This window comes from Euprymna scolopes, chromosome 36 (genome assembly GCF_053919585.1).
Source record: "Euprymna scolopes isolate OS-2025 chromosome 36, ASM5391958v1, whole genome shotgun sequence".
NCBI lineage: Eukaryota > Metazoa > Mollusca > Cephalopoda > Sepiida > Sepiolidae > Euprymna > Euprymna scolopes.
This window is the reverse complement of record NC_136517.1, coordinates 74688472-74705971: the sequence shown is the minus strand read 5'-3', so window position 1 is coordinate 74705971 and position 17500 is coordinate 74688472. Positions and strand designations below refer to the sequence as shown.

Genomic DNA, 17500 nt, shown 5'->3' with positions numbered 1-17500 from the left:
TGAAATTCTCTGGAGAAGACGACCTTTATGTTACCCTTTTTGAAAAAAAATATCTACATGCCCCCCCCCCCTCGTCTAACATAGAACCGGCGGTTGTTAACTAAATCCGACTTTTGGTTAACAAAAGGTGAAAAAAAAAAGATTAAAAGAAAAAATAATAAAAGGCAAAAAAATGAGCTAATAATAGAGGTCTAGTAGTGATTCAATTCAGTTTTATTAACATAAAAAAGTAAAATCTGGCGGCTTTTATTTTCCAAAGCAAGGTTAACAAAGTTAACCAAAGTAACATTAATTATAATAATTATAAAAACACAAAAAATAAAAATAAAAAAGTTTACATTAGAGTCCTTGAAAAATAATATTGTTGTACACAACAATAAAAAAACTATTCTTTTTACAATTGACAAGTCCTTTCTCAGCAAAACTAAAAATTACATATGAGGTGCCTTCAATAAGTTTCCAGACTTTTTTGTACAGGCGTCGTAAATTGTCATAGACTCTTGAAAATTCAGTATGTTATTGCTGTACATCTTATTAGATGACTGACCAATTGCTATAATTTCAGGTTCAAATGAACAGCTACAGCAGGAATTGGAATACAAACTACTAAAGCCTGATTGTCACAGATAGTGAATTTCAAAAATACAAGGACACTTTAGAAAAATAATATGCAATAAAATTCTGTTTTAAACTTGGAAAAAATGCCACAGAAACGTATCGAATGCTTCAAACTGCTTTTGGACCATCTTGCATGAACCGAGCATCAGTTTTTTTGAGTGGTGTAAGAGATTCAAGGAAGGTAGGGAGTCTGTGAAGGATGATGAGAGGTGTGGGAGGAAGTCAGAAACATAGAGTTGATTGGCCAAATAAAGAATTTCATGGATTAGGACTGTTGTGTATGTATGGACATAGTAAGTGCGCAGTTTGATGTCAATGTGGGAACTGTATATACAATTATTCGCAAGGAACTGAATATGCGGAAGATTTGTGTGAATGCACCAGCCAACAACTCTATCCTTGTCACAGACTATTTGATCAAGATGGACATCAAGACATTTCCAAACCCTTCTTATATTCCAGACCTTGCTCCATGTGACTTTTGATAGTTCCCTAAGCTCAAGGACAACCTTATGAGACAATTGAGGAGATGAAAGAGCCTGTGGTGATGGTCATTGACACACTCATACAAGAGGACTCTCATGGGACATTCCAGACGTTGTTTGAATGGTACAACCAATGCATTGCAGTTGGAGGAGATTACTTCAAAGGAGATTAGAGTTTCAAGTGCTTATACAAAAAAGTCTGGAAACTAATTGAAGGCACCTTGTACACTTAAAAAAATTCTCCTTTGCTAAGTTGACAAAGGATGAAAGTTTCTTCTTCAAAACCTTGCTTTTCCATCTTCTCTCCCAAAGCCTTTCTAGGTCTTTGCCATCTTTTCTTTTTCATTAAAAAGAGGTTCCTATTTGACTCTAATCTTAATTAAATTAATTTATGCCAAGTGCTTACCTTTTAACTTTATAACAATTCACCTTCAGTGACTCACCTTCAATTTGGAACCCTAGCTTAACTAATGGTGGCATATTTGGGGAGTCGAAAGCAGCAAAAGCCCCACTATCGTCTTTGACAGCTCGACATCCTCGATAAACCTTGGCATCAAAACACAACATTACCTGAATGACAAAAACGAATTTTAAAAAATTATCATAGATAAGTTTAAAAGCCTTGCTCAGCTAGGAGTTTGAAACATGCTTCTCTAAAGAGTCACTTCAATGTTTGACACATGAATAAAAGTTTACAACAAAAAACAAGACCATAACATTAATAACATTGTGTTACTATGATAATTAACATAAATTTAAAATAGGCCGTAACACTAATAATATTTTGTTACTATGATCATAGATATAACATAAAACAAAGTCATAATACTAATAACGTTTTGTTATTATGATAAAAGACATAATATTAAACAATGTCATAACATTAATAAATTTTTGTTATTATGATAAAAGACATGATATTAAACAATGTCATAACCCTAATAACGTTTTGTTATTATGATAATAGACATAACATACAACAAAGTCATGACATTAATACATTTTTGTTATTATGATAATAGACATAACATACAACAAAGTCATGACATTAATACATTTTTGTTATTATGATAAAAGACATGATATTAAATAATGTCATAACATTAATAAATTTTTGTTATTGTGATAAAAGACATAATATTAAACAATATCATAACATTAATAAATTTTTGTTATTGTGATAAAAGACATAATATTAAACAATATCATAACATTAATAAATTTTTGTTATTATGATAAAAGACATAATATTAAACAATGTCATAACCGTAATAACGTTTTGTTATGATAACAAGCATAATATTAAACAATGTAATAACATAAAACAACGTCATAACGCTAATAGCATTTTGTTATTATGATAAATGACAAAATATTAAACAAAGTCATAACACTAATAATGTTTATTTATGATAATAGACATAATATTAAACAATGTCATAACACTAATAACGTTTTGTTATTATGATAATAGACATAACATTAAACAATCATAACATAAAACAATGTCATAACATAAAACACGGTCATAACATAAAACAAGGTCATAATATACCACAATCTCATAAAATGAAACAATGTCAACACATAAAACAAGGTCATAACATAAAACAATGTCGTAACAATAAAAATGCACCCAGCTAGAAAGTTGGATGAAAAATATGTTTAAACAAAAAATATATTGAAAATTTAACAAAATGTATACGCAAATAAAAATAGAAAAAATAAATATAAAAACGTAGAGTAACAAGTTTGAGTTGACTAATGGAGTTGAAGATATGAGTTGCATTGGTACAAATCATTTGAGAATGTGATAAATTCAGGGAAACATTTGATCTTTGCGGAAAGGGAAGATTTTGATGTTATGGTCACAAAAATTGGTTTGAGTGCAAGAAGTGTAAGACAATGAAAGCTGATGAGAACTCGAATGTGTTGAAAGTATATTTGGATGTGTGAGGCCATTTTTTTTTACCTTGGTGACACCATTGTAGCACAGGGAAGAGCAGGTGCTGGTGTGACAACAAGAGTTCAGAATGGATGGAGTAAATTCATGGAATTCGTACCATTATGAATCAGCAGATCAAGGGAACAGTCTAACATTCTTGTGTACGAAGTGTGATGATGTGTGCAGGTGAAATCAGTGAAGATTGAGGACACGTGTTGTATGCAGACAAATATGATAAGAATGATACGATGGACGTGTAAAGAGAGTCTTAAATACAGGCTTAGATCTGATGATAATATGTTTTAAAACATGTTAAAAAAACACTTTGAAAAAGAGTTAAAAACATATTTAATCTGAAAAGGAAACACTTAATAAGTGGATAGTCCTTAATCCACGGAGTTTTGAAGAAATACTTTCCTTTTCATCAGAGGGTAGGAATTAGCAAAATGTGGGATCGGATTTTGCATACAAAAGTATTTGATGAAACTGCAAATAAGTCAAAGATCTTACTTGATAACAAAAAGTGAAACAGAGGGAAACATGGTGAAGAAAAAGGTGACCTCACGCGAATGGATAGTTTGGTGAAAGGTAAATTATCCAATGACGGTAAAGTCCAAAAATATAAATCCAAGAAAGCTAATTGAATTTCCCTTCGCACAAGTAAAATCCAAGGAAATCACGTAATTGGGAAATGGTCCAAAATAATCAAAAAGGCCGAAATCTATGGAATAATTCACAAATATGTACAAGGAAAAGGGGAAAAAATGTCAATAATATTAATAAAATTAATAATTATATATATATATATATATATATATATATATGTGTGTGTGTGTGTGTGTGTGTGTGTGTGTGTGGAGGAGTATAAGAAGGCTATAGCAGGGAACTAGCTATTGTATTAGTGTGATGTATGAAAAAAATGGACAAACGAAAGGTTTTATTTTTTTGTTATTTATTTTTTTTAACTTCGTATATCCATTTATTTTTCAAGATAATCACAATATAAATCAGTAAATACAAACTTACTGTTTGATATAACCAGGATGGTAGAGGTCTTAATATTTCAAGAATTTCATTTATTTTTCAAAAGAAAAGGGACTAAAGAATGTCCTTAAAAAAAGAAAAACTTGAAATATTGTAAGTCTTATGATATTTCAATGTTTTCCTTTTTTAAGGACATTCTTGCTGCAACACCCATGGTCTACAAGTGGCCACCTGATTGCACCAGGAGATCAACACACTCTTCAGCATATCCAGGTACACTTTGGTGTTGACTTTGAAGCCGACTTTGAAGATATGATGAGGCCCTCACTTGAAAACACATCAAAGACCATAACCATGGCCGGGAACTTTGTTGAGCTGTGTCTTCAAGCGTTGAACCGTCCAGATTTGCATTTTGAAATTGCTGGCAATGGTCCTGTTGTCATAAATCGGATCAGTAGACAGCAGGAGTTGCACAGCGGCGCATCTCCGAACTCGCTCGTTGAACATTGTGTCACTTTCAGACATGATAGAGGCTCCTATCACTCTTGGGATTTGTACACAACTGGCCAACAAAAAACAGAAAACTAGTTTTCATCAAATGGAAATGGAATCATGTCATCTTTTCTGGGGCAAAAATTTTATCGTTCCACCCTGCATTTATTTATAAAAATAAAATCAGGATTTTGACTGGCCTTTAAACCTTTTTATTCTCAAACTTTAATGCATTCAAACAAACACTGGAAATACACTAATATTCAAATTTGGTCAGACCAGAGCACATATCACTGGAACCAGGCATAAAAAACTTGAATCTTCAAAAAGAGCAATGGACTACAGCTATTATATATAAATTACATACCTCTGGAATGCAAGAACAAGCCACAACCAAAGATGAAACAAAATTTACATATCCATCACTGCGTAACTCAACCACAGGGATCTAAAAAGAAAAAAAAAAATAGATAGGATTCAATAAATTCATCTCTAATGTCATCCACGTAGACTTACCCAATAAAACAGGTTGGTGTTTCATTGCTCCTGGTTTTATATCTCTCTGAAATCTCTCTTTTAAAAACAAAAGAAAATCTTGTAATAATGCTTCTTAATCAAATTTTGATATTAACATATTTATGCAATATGGTCGACCCATATGTTGTTGATTCCTATTTATATCTATACTTGACAATGAGAAATCCTTCCGACTGAGGAAGTCGTTGATTCTCAGTAGAAAGTATGAGGCCTTATGCCTCTTTGATTAAGCCCGGTGCACAGTATTAAATCAGCCCAACGGAGTTCTTGATTCAAAACAAAATAAAAACTCTGAATGTTCAATGGCCTTCCTGGCGAGTCACGTTTATCAGTTCACCCCCCCTCTCTCTCTCTCTCTCTCTCTCTCTCTCTCTCTCTCTCTCTTTTCGTGTTCTCAGTACTCCCAATTGATGGCCTTGTACCATCCAGTTGGGTAGTCGCCCTCTTCCCAATTACATAAATGGTTGTTCTGTTTTAACCATGTTATCAGCCTGCGTGGAGATTTTCTTTTCATCTTTTTCATTCTTGTCATTTTTTCACTCGTCTTAAATGACAGCCGAAAAAGTGTCTCTTCCAGACAGCCCGTGCCACTGTTCATTGCCTGGGAGGTCGCCCACCTACACATGTCAATCAAACAAATAAGAGTTAATGATTGACCAACCCCTATGACTGCCTTGTCTCATGATGACGCTGTTTTGCGAGTCACTTGGTGTTGCCCTTTGTAGGCACGTCACATTATAAAAAGGAAATATAAAGCCTAATTCAATGTGAGCTATTATATATTTATATGCGTGTTTTTTATTTATTTTTTTTTTTTGTTAATTATTTAGATGATAACTCTAAAACTTATTATTTTCAACCTGTAATTAATAGGTATATAAATACTTGAATCACCATTTATAATTGGCTTTAAACAAGTATATATTAAGTAATACAATCTACACCAAATAAACCCAATTCCTACTTATACTTAGTTTTAAATAAACTTATCATTTACTATAAATTCTAATATTTTAATTGTGTATTTATATGAATTTACATCTAAAGATTCAATGCCAATCATGCTACTACATTTTTTTTTTTTTTTTACATGGGGGTCACCACTTATCAAGGCCCGAAGGCCACTCAGGGATAAGGGTTATTGCATGTACAGTAATCAATGAGATAGTATTGTAGTAATCATTAGTATTGGGGGTTTTGATAGAGTGTCTTACTTAAGGGGGTGGTTTGTCAGGAGTTTGTTTATGTTAGACTTGAAGACGTCCAAGTTGTAGTCAGGTGGGAAACAGGCAAGCGGCAGAGAGTTCCACTGGCGTGCAGTTCTAAGAAAGAAGCTTTGCTCATGGAATCTACGTTTGGATTTAGGCACAGATAAAGAGTGGGGAAAATTATTGACAGTAGTTTCAGCCAGACGGGTGTTTCTCGTGAAAGATTGACTATTAAATTTGGGTTATTTATTTGGATCATTTTAACTTAATATCTCGCCGTTAATTTTTTAAAAAATATAAGTTCAAAATTCATTATTTTCAACCTATAATTCAAACAAGTATATATTAACTAATAAAAATTTACTGAACCTAAATATATCAAATTTCTATATTTTATTTATTTATTTGCAAACTATTATCCTTATCTTTATAGTTGTTGTCCGTGGCGCAATGGACAGAGCCGGTTCCAGGTGAGCATTGTCTGAAGATGGCGGTTTCAATCCTGTCCAAAGCTGGCCAGAGGATTAGTTGGCCAAAGACGCGGTGAGACAACAACAACTACGGAAGGCAGTAATTACTGAAGATACAGTTAAGAGATTCAGCATTTCTATTCCGTCGTGGTTAATCACCTGATGAAGGCCAGAGGAATAGTTGAATTTCATTTTCTTCGTGTTTATCTGAATAAATATCTTCTAATCTTTACTATGCCTTATCATTCAGTATATCTTTATGGTGTAAGGAACATAACTCAATTTTGCCCATATTTATGAATTTATAATTCTATCGAAATTCCTATGTATTCTTACTTGAATATTTTGACTTTTGTATTTATTAATTCCCATTGCTTAATTTTAAATTTGTACTTCTAATTTTATTCTATTAATATCAGTCAAGGTTCAATTTCTCATTTAGTTTGCTTCAAACTTAAATTCTTATTAAGTCTATTTTAATCCATCATAATCTGTTTGTTTAAATATTTTGCAATTACTTAATGCTTGATTTTTTTTTTTTTTTTTGTGTTACTGAAATTTCTCAGGTGTTAGTTTATTCCCAATAACGATTATTAAATTTTAATTTAATTCTATTTCCCGTATTTAGGTTATAATTAGTTTATTTTTGTATGTTAAGTTAATGATCTGCTAATTATTTATAGCACATTCCTAAAATCTTTGTTATTAAATTTAATATTCTCTTACAACTCTTACATTTCACTTTCAACATATTCCCTAAACTTTTTTCTTTTTTCTTTAAACATGTTCTTTCAATCAGGTCATAGGCGTGATAATAGGAAATCAACTAGATGGGGTCGGGAGGGTCCTACTAACCACTTTTGTATTTTTTATCCCCCCCCCCTCCACACAAATAAATTATTGTATCATTATCGTTATCTTTTTTGTTTTTACACGTAAATGAAAAATGTTTTAAATAATTGGACTCTAAATAGGACGTCCCCCAGGATGAAAGGGTGAATGCGGTATTATGATGGAAGAAGATACTAGCTAAGAGAAACTTTTGTTTAGTTCTGGAGTGACAAGGATAACCAAAGAAATGTAGACAGCTTTGTATAACACATTATTCTGGGCTTTTTGGCTAGGAACAAAGTGCAGTATCTGTTCTGATGTTACACTTCACTTTTTCTGTCTTTGGTCAGTGGAAGAAAAATTCTTCTAGTCTGAGACAATTTTTATTACAGAGTGCCCCTTTTAGGAGTTAGATTTTACCCACATTAAAAGCCGACCTTGTGTCTAGACACTGGGTCAACAGACAGGTCTGTATTCAACGTTAGTGTGAGGGAGACTTGGGAATGCCAGACTTGAAGTGTCATCGAGACGCCAAGAGGCTGGTTTTTTGAGCCAATAACTGCAAGAATAACCGTGGCACGCTGCAGTTACTGCCACCTTTCCCGACCTCATTCCCGCCCCTTCTGTCGAGAGCTATCACAGGCTGCAGGGAGAATCTGCCCTCCTAAAAAAGTGCTGAGCCATGCTAAAACAACTACCAAGGTCCAGCAACCTTGTGACTGCTACCCGTAGGGAGCTCCATAGAGATCTAGTGAGGGGGAGCTGCCGCCGAGTCACTATGCGCGCGTTTGGGTTAGCAGCAGAGTGAGATCTGCTCCATGTGGAGTTGTGCGCCAGGTTCAAGACATCTGACCAACTCAGAGTTCTGTCTAACCTGGCGATTGGCCTGAAATACACTTCCCCTCAACAACGTACAATGCAGTTCCGGTATTTTGGAATCACCTGTTTTTCCCCGTTGCGGAGCAACAGCCATAGAAATGACTGATCACGCTTTCTTTGACTGCCACAAACTCTGCCGGTACTGGTCGTATGTCAGCAAGGTGACAGTTACATCAATCCTGGGCATCCTCACCTGATTGCTATATCCAATGTCGTTGACAACGGGAGACTGCCATGGGACCGGGAAAGACAAATGGTCTACATTACGATCCTAGCCGTGGCAAGAATGATGATTTGGATATCACGACTGAAAGATGGCCAGAGTTTGTTATCTTTTCCTGATCAGGATCCGATTGCTTTTTTTAAACACCAACTATGGGTGAAGATCAGATGTGATAGAAAGAGGCTGCATCGCGAGGTATTTGACAGAAGATGGATACACGTAGCAAGTTTATGTGTACAAAAAGGAGCCAAATTGAATATGTGTTCCCCTCCTAGTTGTGGAACGCGCAGTTCCATCAAGTGTAATCTAACTTTTTTTTAGCCTCCTAGCTAGCTGAGTGAGTGCTCCATCTCTCCCCGACTAGGAAGCCTCCAAGATCCCCATCCCCTCCTAACTGCAATTTTTGTTTTCACCCTCCCTCTAAATTTCACCTATCTTGAAGAGAAAGAAATCCATCACTAACATCCTCCTCCTCACCCACCAATTTTTCTTTTCACCACTTCATTCCATCTAGAGGGCATCCCCACTTAGAGACTGTTCCGTAGGACCTTAGGTTCCTTTACAAATCGAAGTGGAACGGTCGGTCTATCAACTAGATGGTGTTGGAAGGGTCCTACTAACCACTTTTGTATTTTTTCTTCCCCCCCCCCCTCTCCACACAAATAAATTATTGTATCATTATTGTTATCTTTTTTGTTTTTACACATAAATAAAAAATGTTTTAAATAATTGGACTCTAAGTAGGACGTCCCCCAGCATGAAAGGGTGAATGCGGTATTATGGTGAAAGAAGATACTAGCTAAGAGAAACTTTTGTTTTAGCTCTGGAGTGACAAGGATGACCAACGACCCCTATCCCCCCCCTTTTTGAGTTGGCCTTGTGCCTAAGTTTTTTATTCATGTTGAACTTACATTGTATTTTTAGCCTGAATAAAAGATTTAATACATCAAACATTTTGTTTAAAATTTCCTCTTTAGAATTCACTATGTCGTATGACTCAAATAAACATAGATTACATCCTTTTTGATTTACTAAGTTTATGGTTTCTAGCTTTGTCTACTATTGGCCATTTTAATTCAAAATCTATTTTACAGAAGGAGAGGGGAGAGAATGAAAACAAGCGTTGGTAAGTGCTAAATAATAAGTCTTAGATGATAATGTCTAACGAAAAAAGGATTGCTTGTTAATTTAGCAAATTAATCTCATCGCTTTCAAAATAGTTTCATTAATAAGCAATTAACTGTAATTGTAAAAGTTAATTGTAGTCAGATTTTAATTATTTGATTGTATTTTTCCTTATAAGTTAACCACAGAAAATGACGTGGATGCATTCCTTTGAAAATATGAGAGAAAGCTGACATAGATTGCATGCATTACCTTCTCCTTTTATGGGTGAGGGGATCTTCTCAGGTATTACCATGCATATTTTATGGAATAGAGGGAGTCCATCCTCTGTTTCATTCTTATGATACCATCCTATTAACCATTACCTTCTTCTTTGAGGATAATACTGTATATGTATTTTCATCATAATAGCATCGTCCTAGGCATTATCATCTCCTTTGTAAGAGTAAAGGAAACATTTTCCAGGGCTTTATTTCCTCTTTTGGAGGGAGGGGGGTAATGTAATATATTTTCATATTAACAGGAAGTTTTAATCGATTTCATTTAAATGAACGAATATCTTACAACATATATATATATATATATATATATATTTTTCTGTGGAAATATACTTTATTTCCTTATAATATGTATCAATCCTTATTTAAGAAGCTCAGAGCAATATAGTGAATGAATGACAAAAGTCTATATTCCAGAGTTTATGATGTTAACCATCTTACAATTTATTTCTTTAATTTAGTTGACATTTACAATTCTTGACAGTGTCTGTTTCGTAGCGCAAAATGAATTACTTAATTATTATATCAATTAGTAAATCTATTATGCCCTTAACTCATCAGAAGAAATAGCAACAATCAATCTATCAAAAGGAAATAAAGTACATTTTTGACATGATTAAAATTCGAAAATTGGAAGAGAAGCTGTAAAAACCTTATAATATATTTCCATTACGCCATTTTGAATTTAGAAATAAAGTCACTAAAACCCATCTATTTGTAATAACAAATTCTATTATTTTAGGTATATTCTGCCAGAAATGTTCTATTTATTAATTAGTAAATTTATCCCCATATATAATAAAAGAGGCGCAGTTTTTCCCCTCTGGATCAAAATGCCGTAGGTTTACAATAACAGATGCCACATACAAATTTCTTATGTCTAGCATATTAGCCACTGTCTTATGTAACTTTATAAATACTTTTTTCTTTAACAGTTTTGCTTCTTCGGTTGTCTTCTCTGTGGCCTTGCCAGGCCACTAATACATACATACATACATACATACATACATACATGATGGCAGCCAATTCGCTTTCGAACATTGCCATCACTCGATATAGCACAAAAAAAAAAAAAAGTATATAGAAACACAAAAACATTCAGTGATGGGCCGCACCTTTTAAGCCCTGCTAAATTCTGGCATTCCTTGGCACACATTGTACAGACATGTGCACCACTAGCACCCTCCTTTTCTGGATATCGCGCTTCAGCTGCTCATACTGAGTTCGATCCGCCTCAAACTTGCCTACACCTCCCGCAAGGTCTTTCTCTACCCTCCGCGATCCAAAGCAAGACTCTCCCAGGTTCTTTCATCAATCTCACATTTTTTTAAGGTGGATCTTAAACAATCCTTGAATCTCAATTTAGGCTTTTGAGCCAGACGTCTTCCCTCGGCGAGCTCACCATAAAGGAGTTGTTTGGGAAGTCGACTGTCTAACATCCACATCACATGTCCACTCCATCTCAGTCTATGCTTGATAACGTGAGCCTCAATGGTAAGGGTATTTATTTGCTCCCCCACTGAGCAAATTAGGCACAAGGCCAATTGTTTGGGGCCCGTTCAAGTACCTCCACATCACTGACATACATCTGCCAATCCACACCTAAGATTTGCCATAGACACATCTGGTGAAACCGCTCGAGACGTCTCAAATGCTCCCTGTATGTTGTCCAAGTTTCACAACCATAGAGAAGAGTAGAGAGAACGCATGTGGCATAAACCTTAATCTTAGTTGGCAGCAAGATCCCATGACGTCTCCACAAATGCCCGTCCAACTTTCCGAAGGCATCACTTGCCCTGCTGATCCGTAACGATACCTCATCATCCAGGGCATCATCAACGATACCTCATCATCCAGGGACATACTCAGTGTGCTACCCAAGTATACAAACTTAGTGACAACCGCTATCCTTGACCTATAGATATAAACTGATGGCTCATAGTATGGCATGCCCGGAGTAGGCTTATACAATAAAACAGTTTTTTTTCAGATTGATGGTTCAACGTGCTGCAGGCAACCACAAAAGCGTCCACAAGATGTCGCATATCAGTCACCTTTATAAATACTTTTTTCTCTAACAGTTTTGCTTCTTTGGTTGTCTTCTATGTGGCCTTGCCAGGCCACTAATACATACATACATATATGTATGTATATAAATATATGTATATGTACAACAGGATGTATCCATGCTTTTCAATGAAACATGCATTAGAGATAAATACTGCCCAAATATAATAATATATATCTATAAAAGTGAACGTGTCTGTCTGTCTGTTTGTCTGTCTGTGTGTCTGTCTGTCTGTGTACATTTCCCTACGCAATAACTCTGTCAATTTTTAGTCTATAGACTCGAAATTTGAAATACCGGGTACTGAGATTTGGGAAAATCGATGTGACGGGTGTCAGCCAGAAATTTGGCTGTTAAGGGGTCAAATTTCAACGATTTGACCTTTAAGAACTCTACTAAACTCCTCCGACAATTTTGGGTCTAGACACTTGAAATTTTAGATTTAGGTTCCTTGAACATGGATCTAACTTAATAAAGTGATTTGAGCCCGAAACAATAAATTTTAAGGGGTCATAATAAGGGTCAAAGTTTTAAAGAAATTAACCATTTTTTTTTGTTTTTTTTTGCTTTTTTTGCACAGCATACACCTCCAAACACCCGAGCAACGCCGGGCACCCCTGCTAGTAATATATAATAATATAAAATATAATAATGATATCTATACTATAAAGCTGAACGTCTGTGTGTGTGTCTGGTCACGAATAGGCTTCTATATGGTTGACTATTATAGAAAACTGATCACATATAATGATAGAAGATGTATCGAGACACAGGAATGGGTATGTTTGATCTGCCATAATGATGATTCATTAAAATTGTGGGGTCTGCGTACGTGCCTGGTCCACAAAGTATGGAAATAAAAAATTAAAAACAAAGAAAAAAGTTTACAAGTGTTTCTGATATAGATGTACATAAGAATACTTTGATAAGTATGTTTTATACACACACACACACACACACACACACAATTATTGCTTTCTTTATATCGGTGAAAAAAAGAACCTGAACAATCTCAGATTCTCGTAAATATGGAAAATCCCACAACTGATGTTGATGGACACTTGAAATATGAGATCACCTCAGAAAAGAAGAAAGGGCAGTGTTGTTAATGTTTACTAGGTTCTTTCAAAATGTAAATGTGTACAAAAGAAAGCTGGGAAGAATAACAACACTGAAACTGGAGAAGGTCATCAGATAAGAAAGAATAATACGAGCTTTCATTACGCGCCGCGAAGGTCGGGTGGCATTTATAATGGTAGATAATGAAAAAGATGTATTGGTAAGAGTTCCAGAGAAATAAAAGAGTAAAAAAATTCGGAATATTTTGTTGTTTTGTTGCCAATATGAGAATTAAATGTCAAATACAGAAAAAGGTTAAAAGTATTGCATGGGAGATACTTGTTGGGCATTCCCCACCCACACCTAAATGTTTGGAATGAAAAGAAAACAACATTACAACAACAACAATAATAATAATAATAATAATAATAATAATATCACCCACCTCGCCAAAAAAATTGTGTCAGCATGGACTGGCACCGCACCAAATAATCAAAGGGTCAAGGAGGATGGAAAGATCAAGGAGAGAAAGCACTAACCAGACCTCCACTGGATGAGTATGAAGAGAATTGTAACTTTGGGGCGGCTTATTGCAACTCCAATTCCAGAAAAATTGTGTCAGCATGGACTGGCACCGCACCAAATAATCAAAGGGTCAAGGAGGATGGAAAGACCAAGGAGAGAAAGCACTAACCAGACCTCCACTGGATGAGTATGAAGAGAATTGTAACTTTGGGGCGGTTATTGCCACTCAAATTCCAGTGAAGACAAATAGTCGCTACCAACAAGAAATCAATGCTAAACGGTTGTTGCAATAACTTGCAAAATGGTATTGAAAGAGGTGAAAACTACCGGAAATCTGGGGAGACTTGTTGTCATTCAGACTCCAGGGAACACCACAGGTTGTTCTGAAAGAGAATTCTTCGATGATAATCTGAGTAAAAACGCCTAGGGAGTTAATAATAATACTAATACTAATAATAATAATTTAGTGTTGCTGGAAAGTTTTCAATGCTCGACATTAATAGAATAGAATACACTTCTTTTTTATGAAAATCGCTCCAGACAAGACATGAGGCCACTTGATGTAAGAAATTAAAAATGATGAAAGATGATTATCACAAAGATAAGCGATGCCTATTGATGTCATTCTTGAAAAGACCAAAACTATAGGTAAAAGGAAAACAGTTAGCAGGAAGAGAGTTCCACAAGCCTGCAGGTCTTGGAAAAAAACTACTGAAATAAGAAGCTGTATTATATTGAGGTATGAAAACAGCGAATTTGTGAAGACCACTAGACCAACGAGTCAAACGAGCTGGAACAAAAGAAGCAGAGGATAGATCAGGCAATTCTGAAGAACACATGGCATAATAGCATTTATATAAAAGATTGAGACTAATAACTTCACGTCTGTGAATGGGAGAGTGCAGAGGAGAAGAAAAGGTATGGGTTAACCAAATTACAGATATGTTGTTTCTGAACCTTATAAAAAACCCTCAAATGGGACAGAAAATCTCCAGTTCAAATATGACAACAGTACTCCATACAAGTAGAATAAGCTCAGAGGTGAACAAGTGAAGCATGCATGGTCCTCCGTGAGTGCACAGTGAACGAGGCATAAAAAATGTCTATGTTCGCCATTTGCCCCCCCCCCACCTCCATTTAGCCCCAAAAGTCCTCAGGGGACGTCAAATCCTGGTGTAAATGAACAAAAGGTGCAGTTTTAGGCCTAAACATATGTAAATTTGAGTTCTGCACTATGCAAAAAAAGAAATGACTAAGTCCATCATCCCCCCCATTTAACTCCAAAAGTCTCCAAGGCCTTAACATATTTAAATTTGAGTTCCGCACCATACAAAACTGCTAAATAGACATACACAGAAAATTTTGGACAAATATGGTAAAATAGTCCCAAAAATGGAGTGTTTTTATTAGCCCCTGGGGCACACCCAAGAGTTATCGCGAAGTATAGACAAACAAAATTATATAGAAATAAGTTAGCTACAACTTTTCAGAAAGTTTTATAAAAATCCAAGGCATCAATTTTTTTAATAAGCACAAAAGTGTCGATTTTAGTCATTTTAACCCGAAAGGCACCCCGGGGGAGGGGGGGTAACTGAGTTTTCCCGGAAAATCCGTTCTGTTACTTTTTTACTCATATCATGTCTAATGTTTGTGCAAACTTTCAAAAAATTCCAAGGCGTAGTTATTGAGAAAAGTGTGGCGAGACGAACGGATGAACAGACGAATGGACGAAGGTGAATTTACAAGTCCTCCCTCCTTATGTTGGGAGACCAAAAAGTGTTTAGAGCGACAGAGAGAAGCGACTTTACCAGAAGCAATGAGTCACAGATTTCTATATTTCATTGTTTGTTTCTTTTGAAATTTTTCTATAGGCCAATTCTACATAAAAATCTAAATAAATAAACAAGAAAGTTTTTTTTTTGGGGGGGGGGAGCTTCTACACTATCAGAACGAAATACTGAATTTCACATGAAAACAATGGTATCTGCATATTATATCCAAAAATTACGAAAATCGATAAGGTAGAAAATTATTTATTAAAGAAAATAGAATTTGAAGAAAACGATCGTATTTGCTTATGTAAGACAAAAGGAGGTAATTTTCCGTTTCGATTTATTTTATAAAAAAGATGGCCGCAATTTTTCACCTGCTAACATGATTAAGGTTCCTTTTTTTTATAATTCAGTAAAATTCAGGTAATTTTGACTGCATAGTTTGAAAACTAACATTGTAATTTATTAGAATTAACAAAAATAATCAGTGGAAATTATTATTTTTTTGTCTGGAAACTCCATTTATCGACTACAAAATTTCGTTCCGATAGTGTAAAAGCACTTTTTCTTATTTATTTATCATTACTAATATTACCATCAAAACGGATTACTATTTTTTTTTTTTTTTTCTTAAACTGTTTTCCATTGCAGTCGGGGCTGCAGAAAAAATAAAACATTTAAATGAATGCAAAAGTTTGTTTTGCATCAAAATGAGTTAATGCTATTTAAATCAATAAAGCAACTTGATATTTTTAAATATTTTTAAAGATCTAAAAGATAGGTCTCTCAACGTCTCATTTGCATAATTCTTTTTTAAACCGTCCATAACAAATTAATGTTTGGTGATATTAATTTCTAATTTTATTGTCTTATTTCTCCTATAAATATTGTGACGTCAGAGCAAAACGAACATTCAATCTCTCTACCTCTCTATCTATCTATCTGGCGTTAAAACTTACTTTCTATACATATCTCTCTCTCTCTTCTTAAAATCTAATGAGCCAGACAACCCCCTCTCTCTGTAAATGATGTGGCGTGGCAGACACTTGGCTGAGGGAAGTGGGGCAGAGGTTGGGTGTGAATATCGCCGTAACGAGCGGAAATACGTCGGCATGGCAACCAGACAGCGAATATTTGTGGCGGGAAAATCGGACCACGAGGGATTTGAAAATACGAAATAAACAGTTGGCGAAAAGAAGCGATACAGCCCGGTGTACAAACATTATCTCCGAGAATCGGACCTCATCGAAGATTGAGATTTGAATCAATTGAATTGCAGATTATTAGTCAAATACAATCGTATTGTCGATTGAACTCAACATTTAATCTGGTTGAGATTTGAATTAATTAAATTGCGGAGTATCATTCAAATACAATCGTATTGTCGATTGAACTCATATATTCTTCTTTGGAACTAAGATTCGAGGAAGAGATAGATTTTCGCCATCTCAACTTTTTTCTTGGATATTGTGTTTGCGAACTTATGATCCGTGTTTACCTTAATGGACAAAACAGCTAAGTTTGGCCTATCTCATGCCAATACCTTTTCTTATCCACAAACTTTTATACATATTGTACTGTAATTGCATGTCGCAGACATCTGGCAAACATCCCCCAAAATACGTCTATCTCCCTCATTCTTTTTATCGGAGCTTTTTTTTTCTTCCTTTTTTTTGTATATAAAAGTCTTCCTTGAATTTTAAACTTTGATTGAATGTTTTTGTCATTCATTGCTCTGTTGTTCCATTCCCCTTAATGATATATTTCGCTGGTTGATCCGACATCCGACGATTAACCGAAGATGAATATGAGACATTGGACATCAAATAAAATAAATTAATGTGTCTCGATCTGATTGCCAATCAATTCGGTCATCCATTAACCGGGTCGTGACAATATGCAATAGTTCCATTGATATTAACAGGAATTTAATCTTTAAAAAGGATTTAACACTGAACTAATTCTTTCAAAATATTTAAATAAATTTAATGTTTTTTAATC

General features: G+C 34.8%; 1 protein-coding gene across 1 annotated transcript in view; it reads right to left on the bottom strand.

The window, feature by feature from the left end:
- LOC145260607 (L-asparaginase-like) overlaps window positions 1–17500 on the bottom strand; it is a 170751-nt gene that overhangs the window by 47384 nt on the left and 105867 nt on the right. Inside the window, exons 5-6 of the mRNA XM_080118902.1 lie at window positions 4892–4972; window positions 1547–1673 (exon numbers count right to left, since the gene is read on the bottom strand). Coding sequence (XP_079975028.1) covers window positions 1547–1673; window positions 4892–4972 — 208 coding nt within the window. The remainder of the gene's footprint in view (window positions 1–1546; window positions 1674–4891; window positions 4973–17500) is intronic.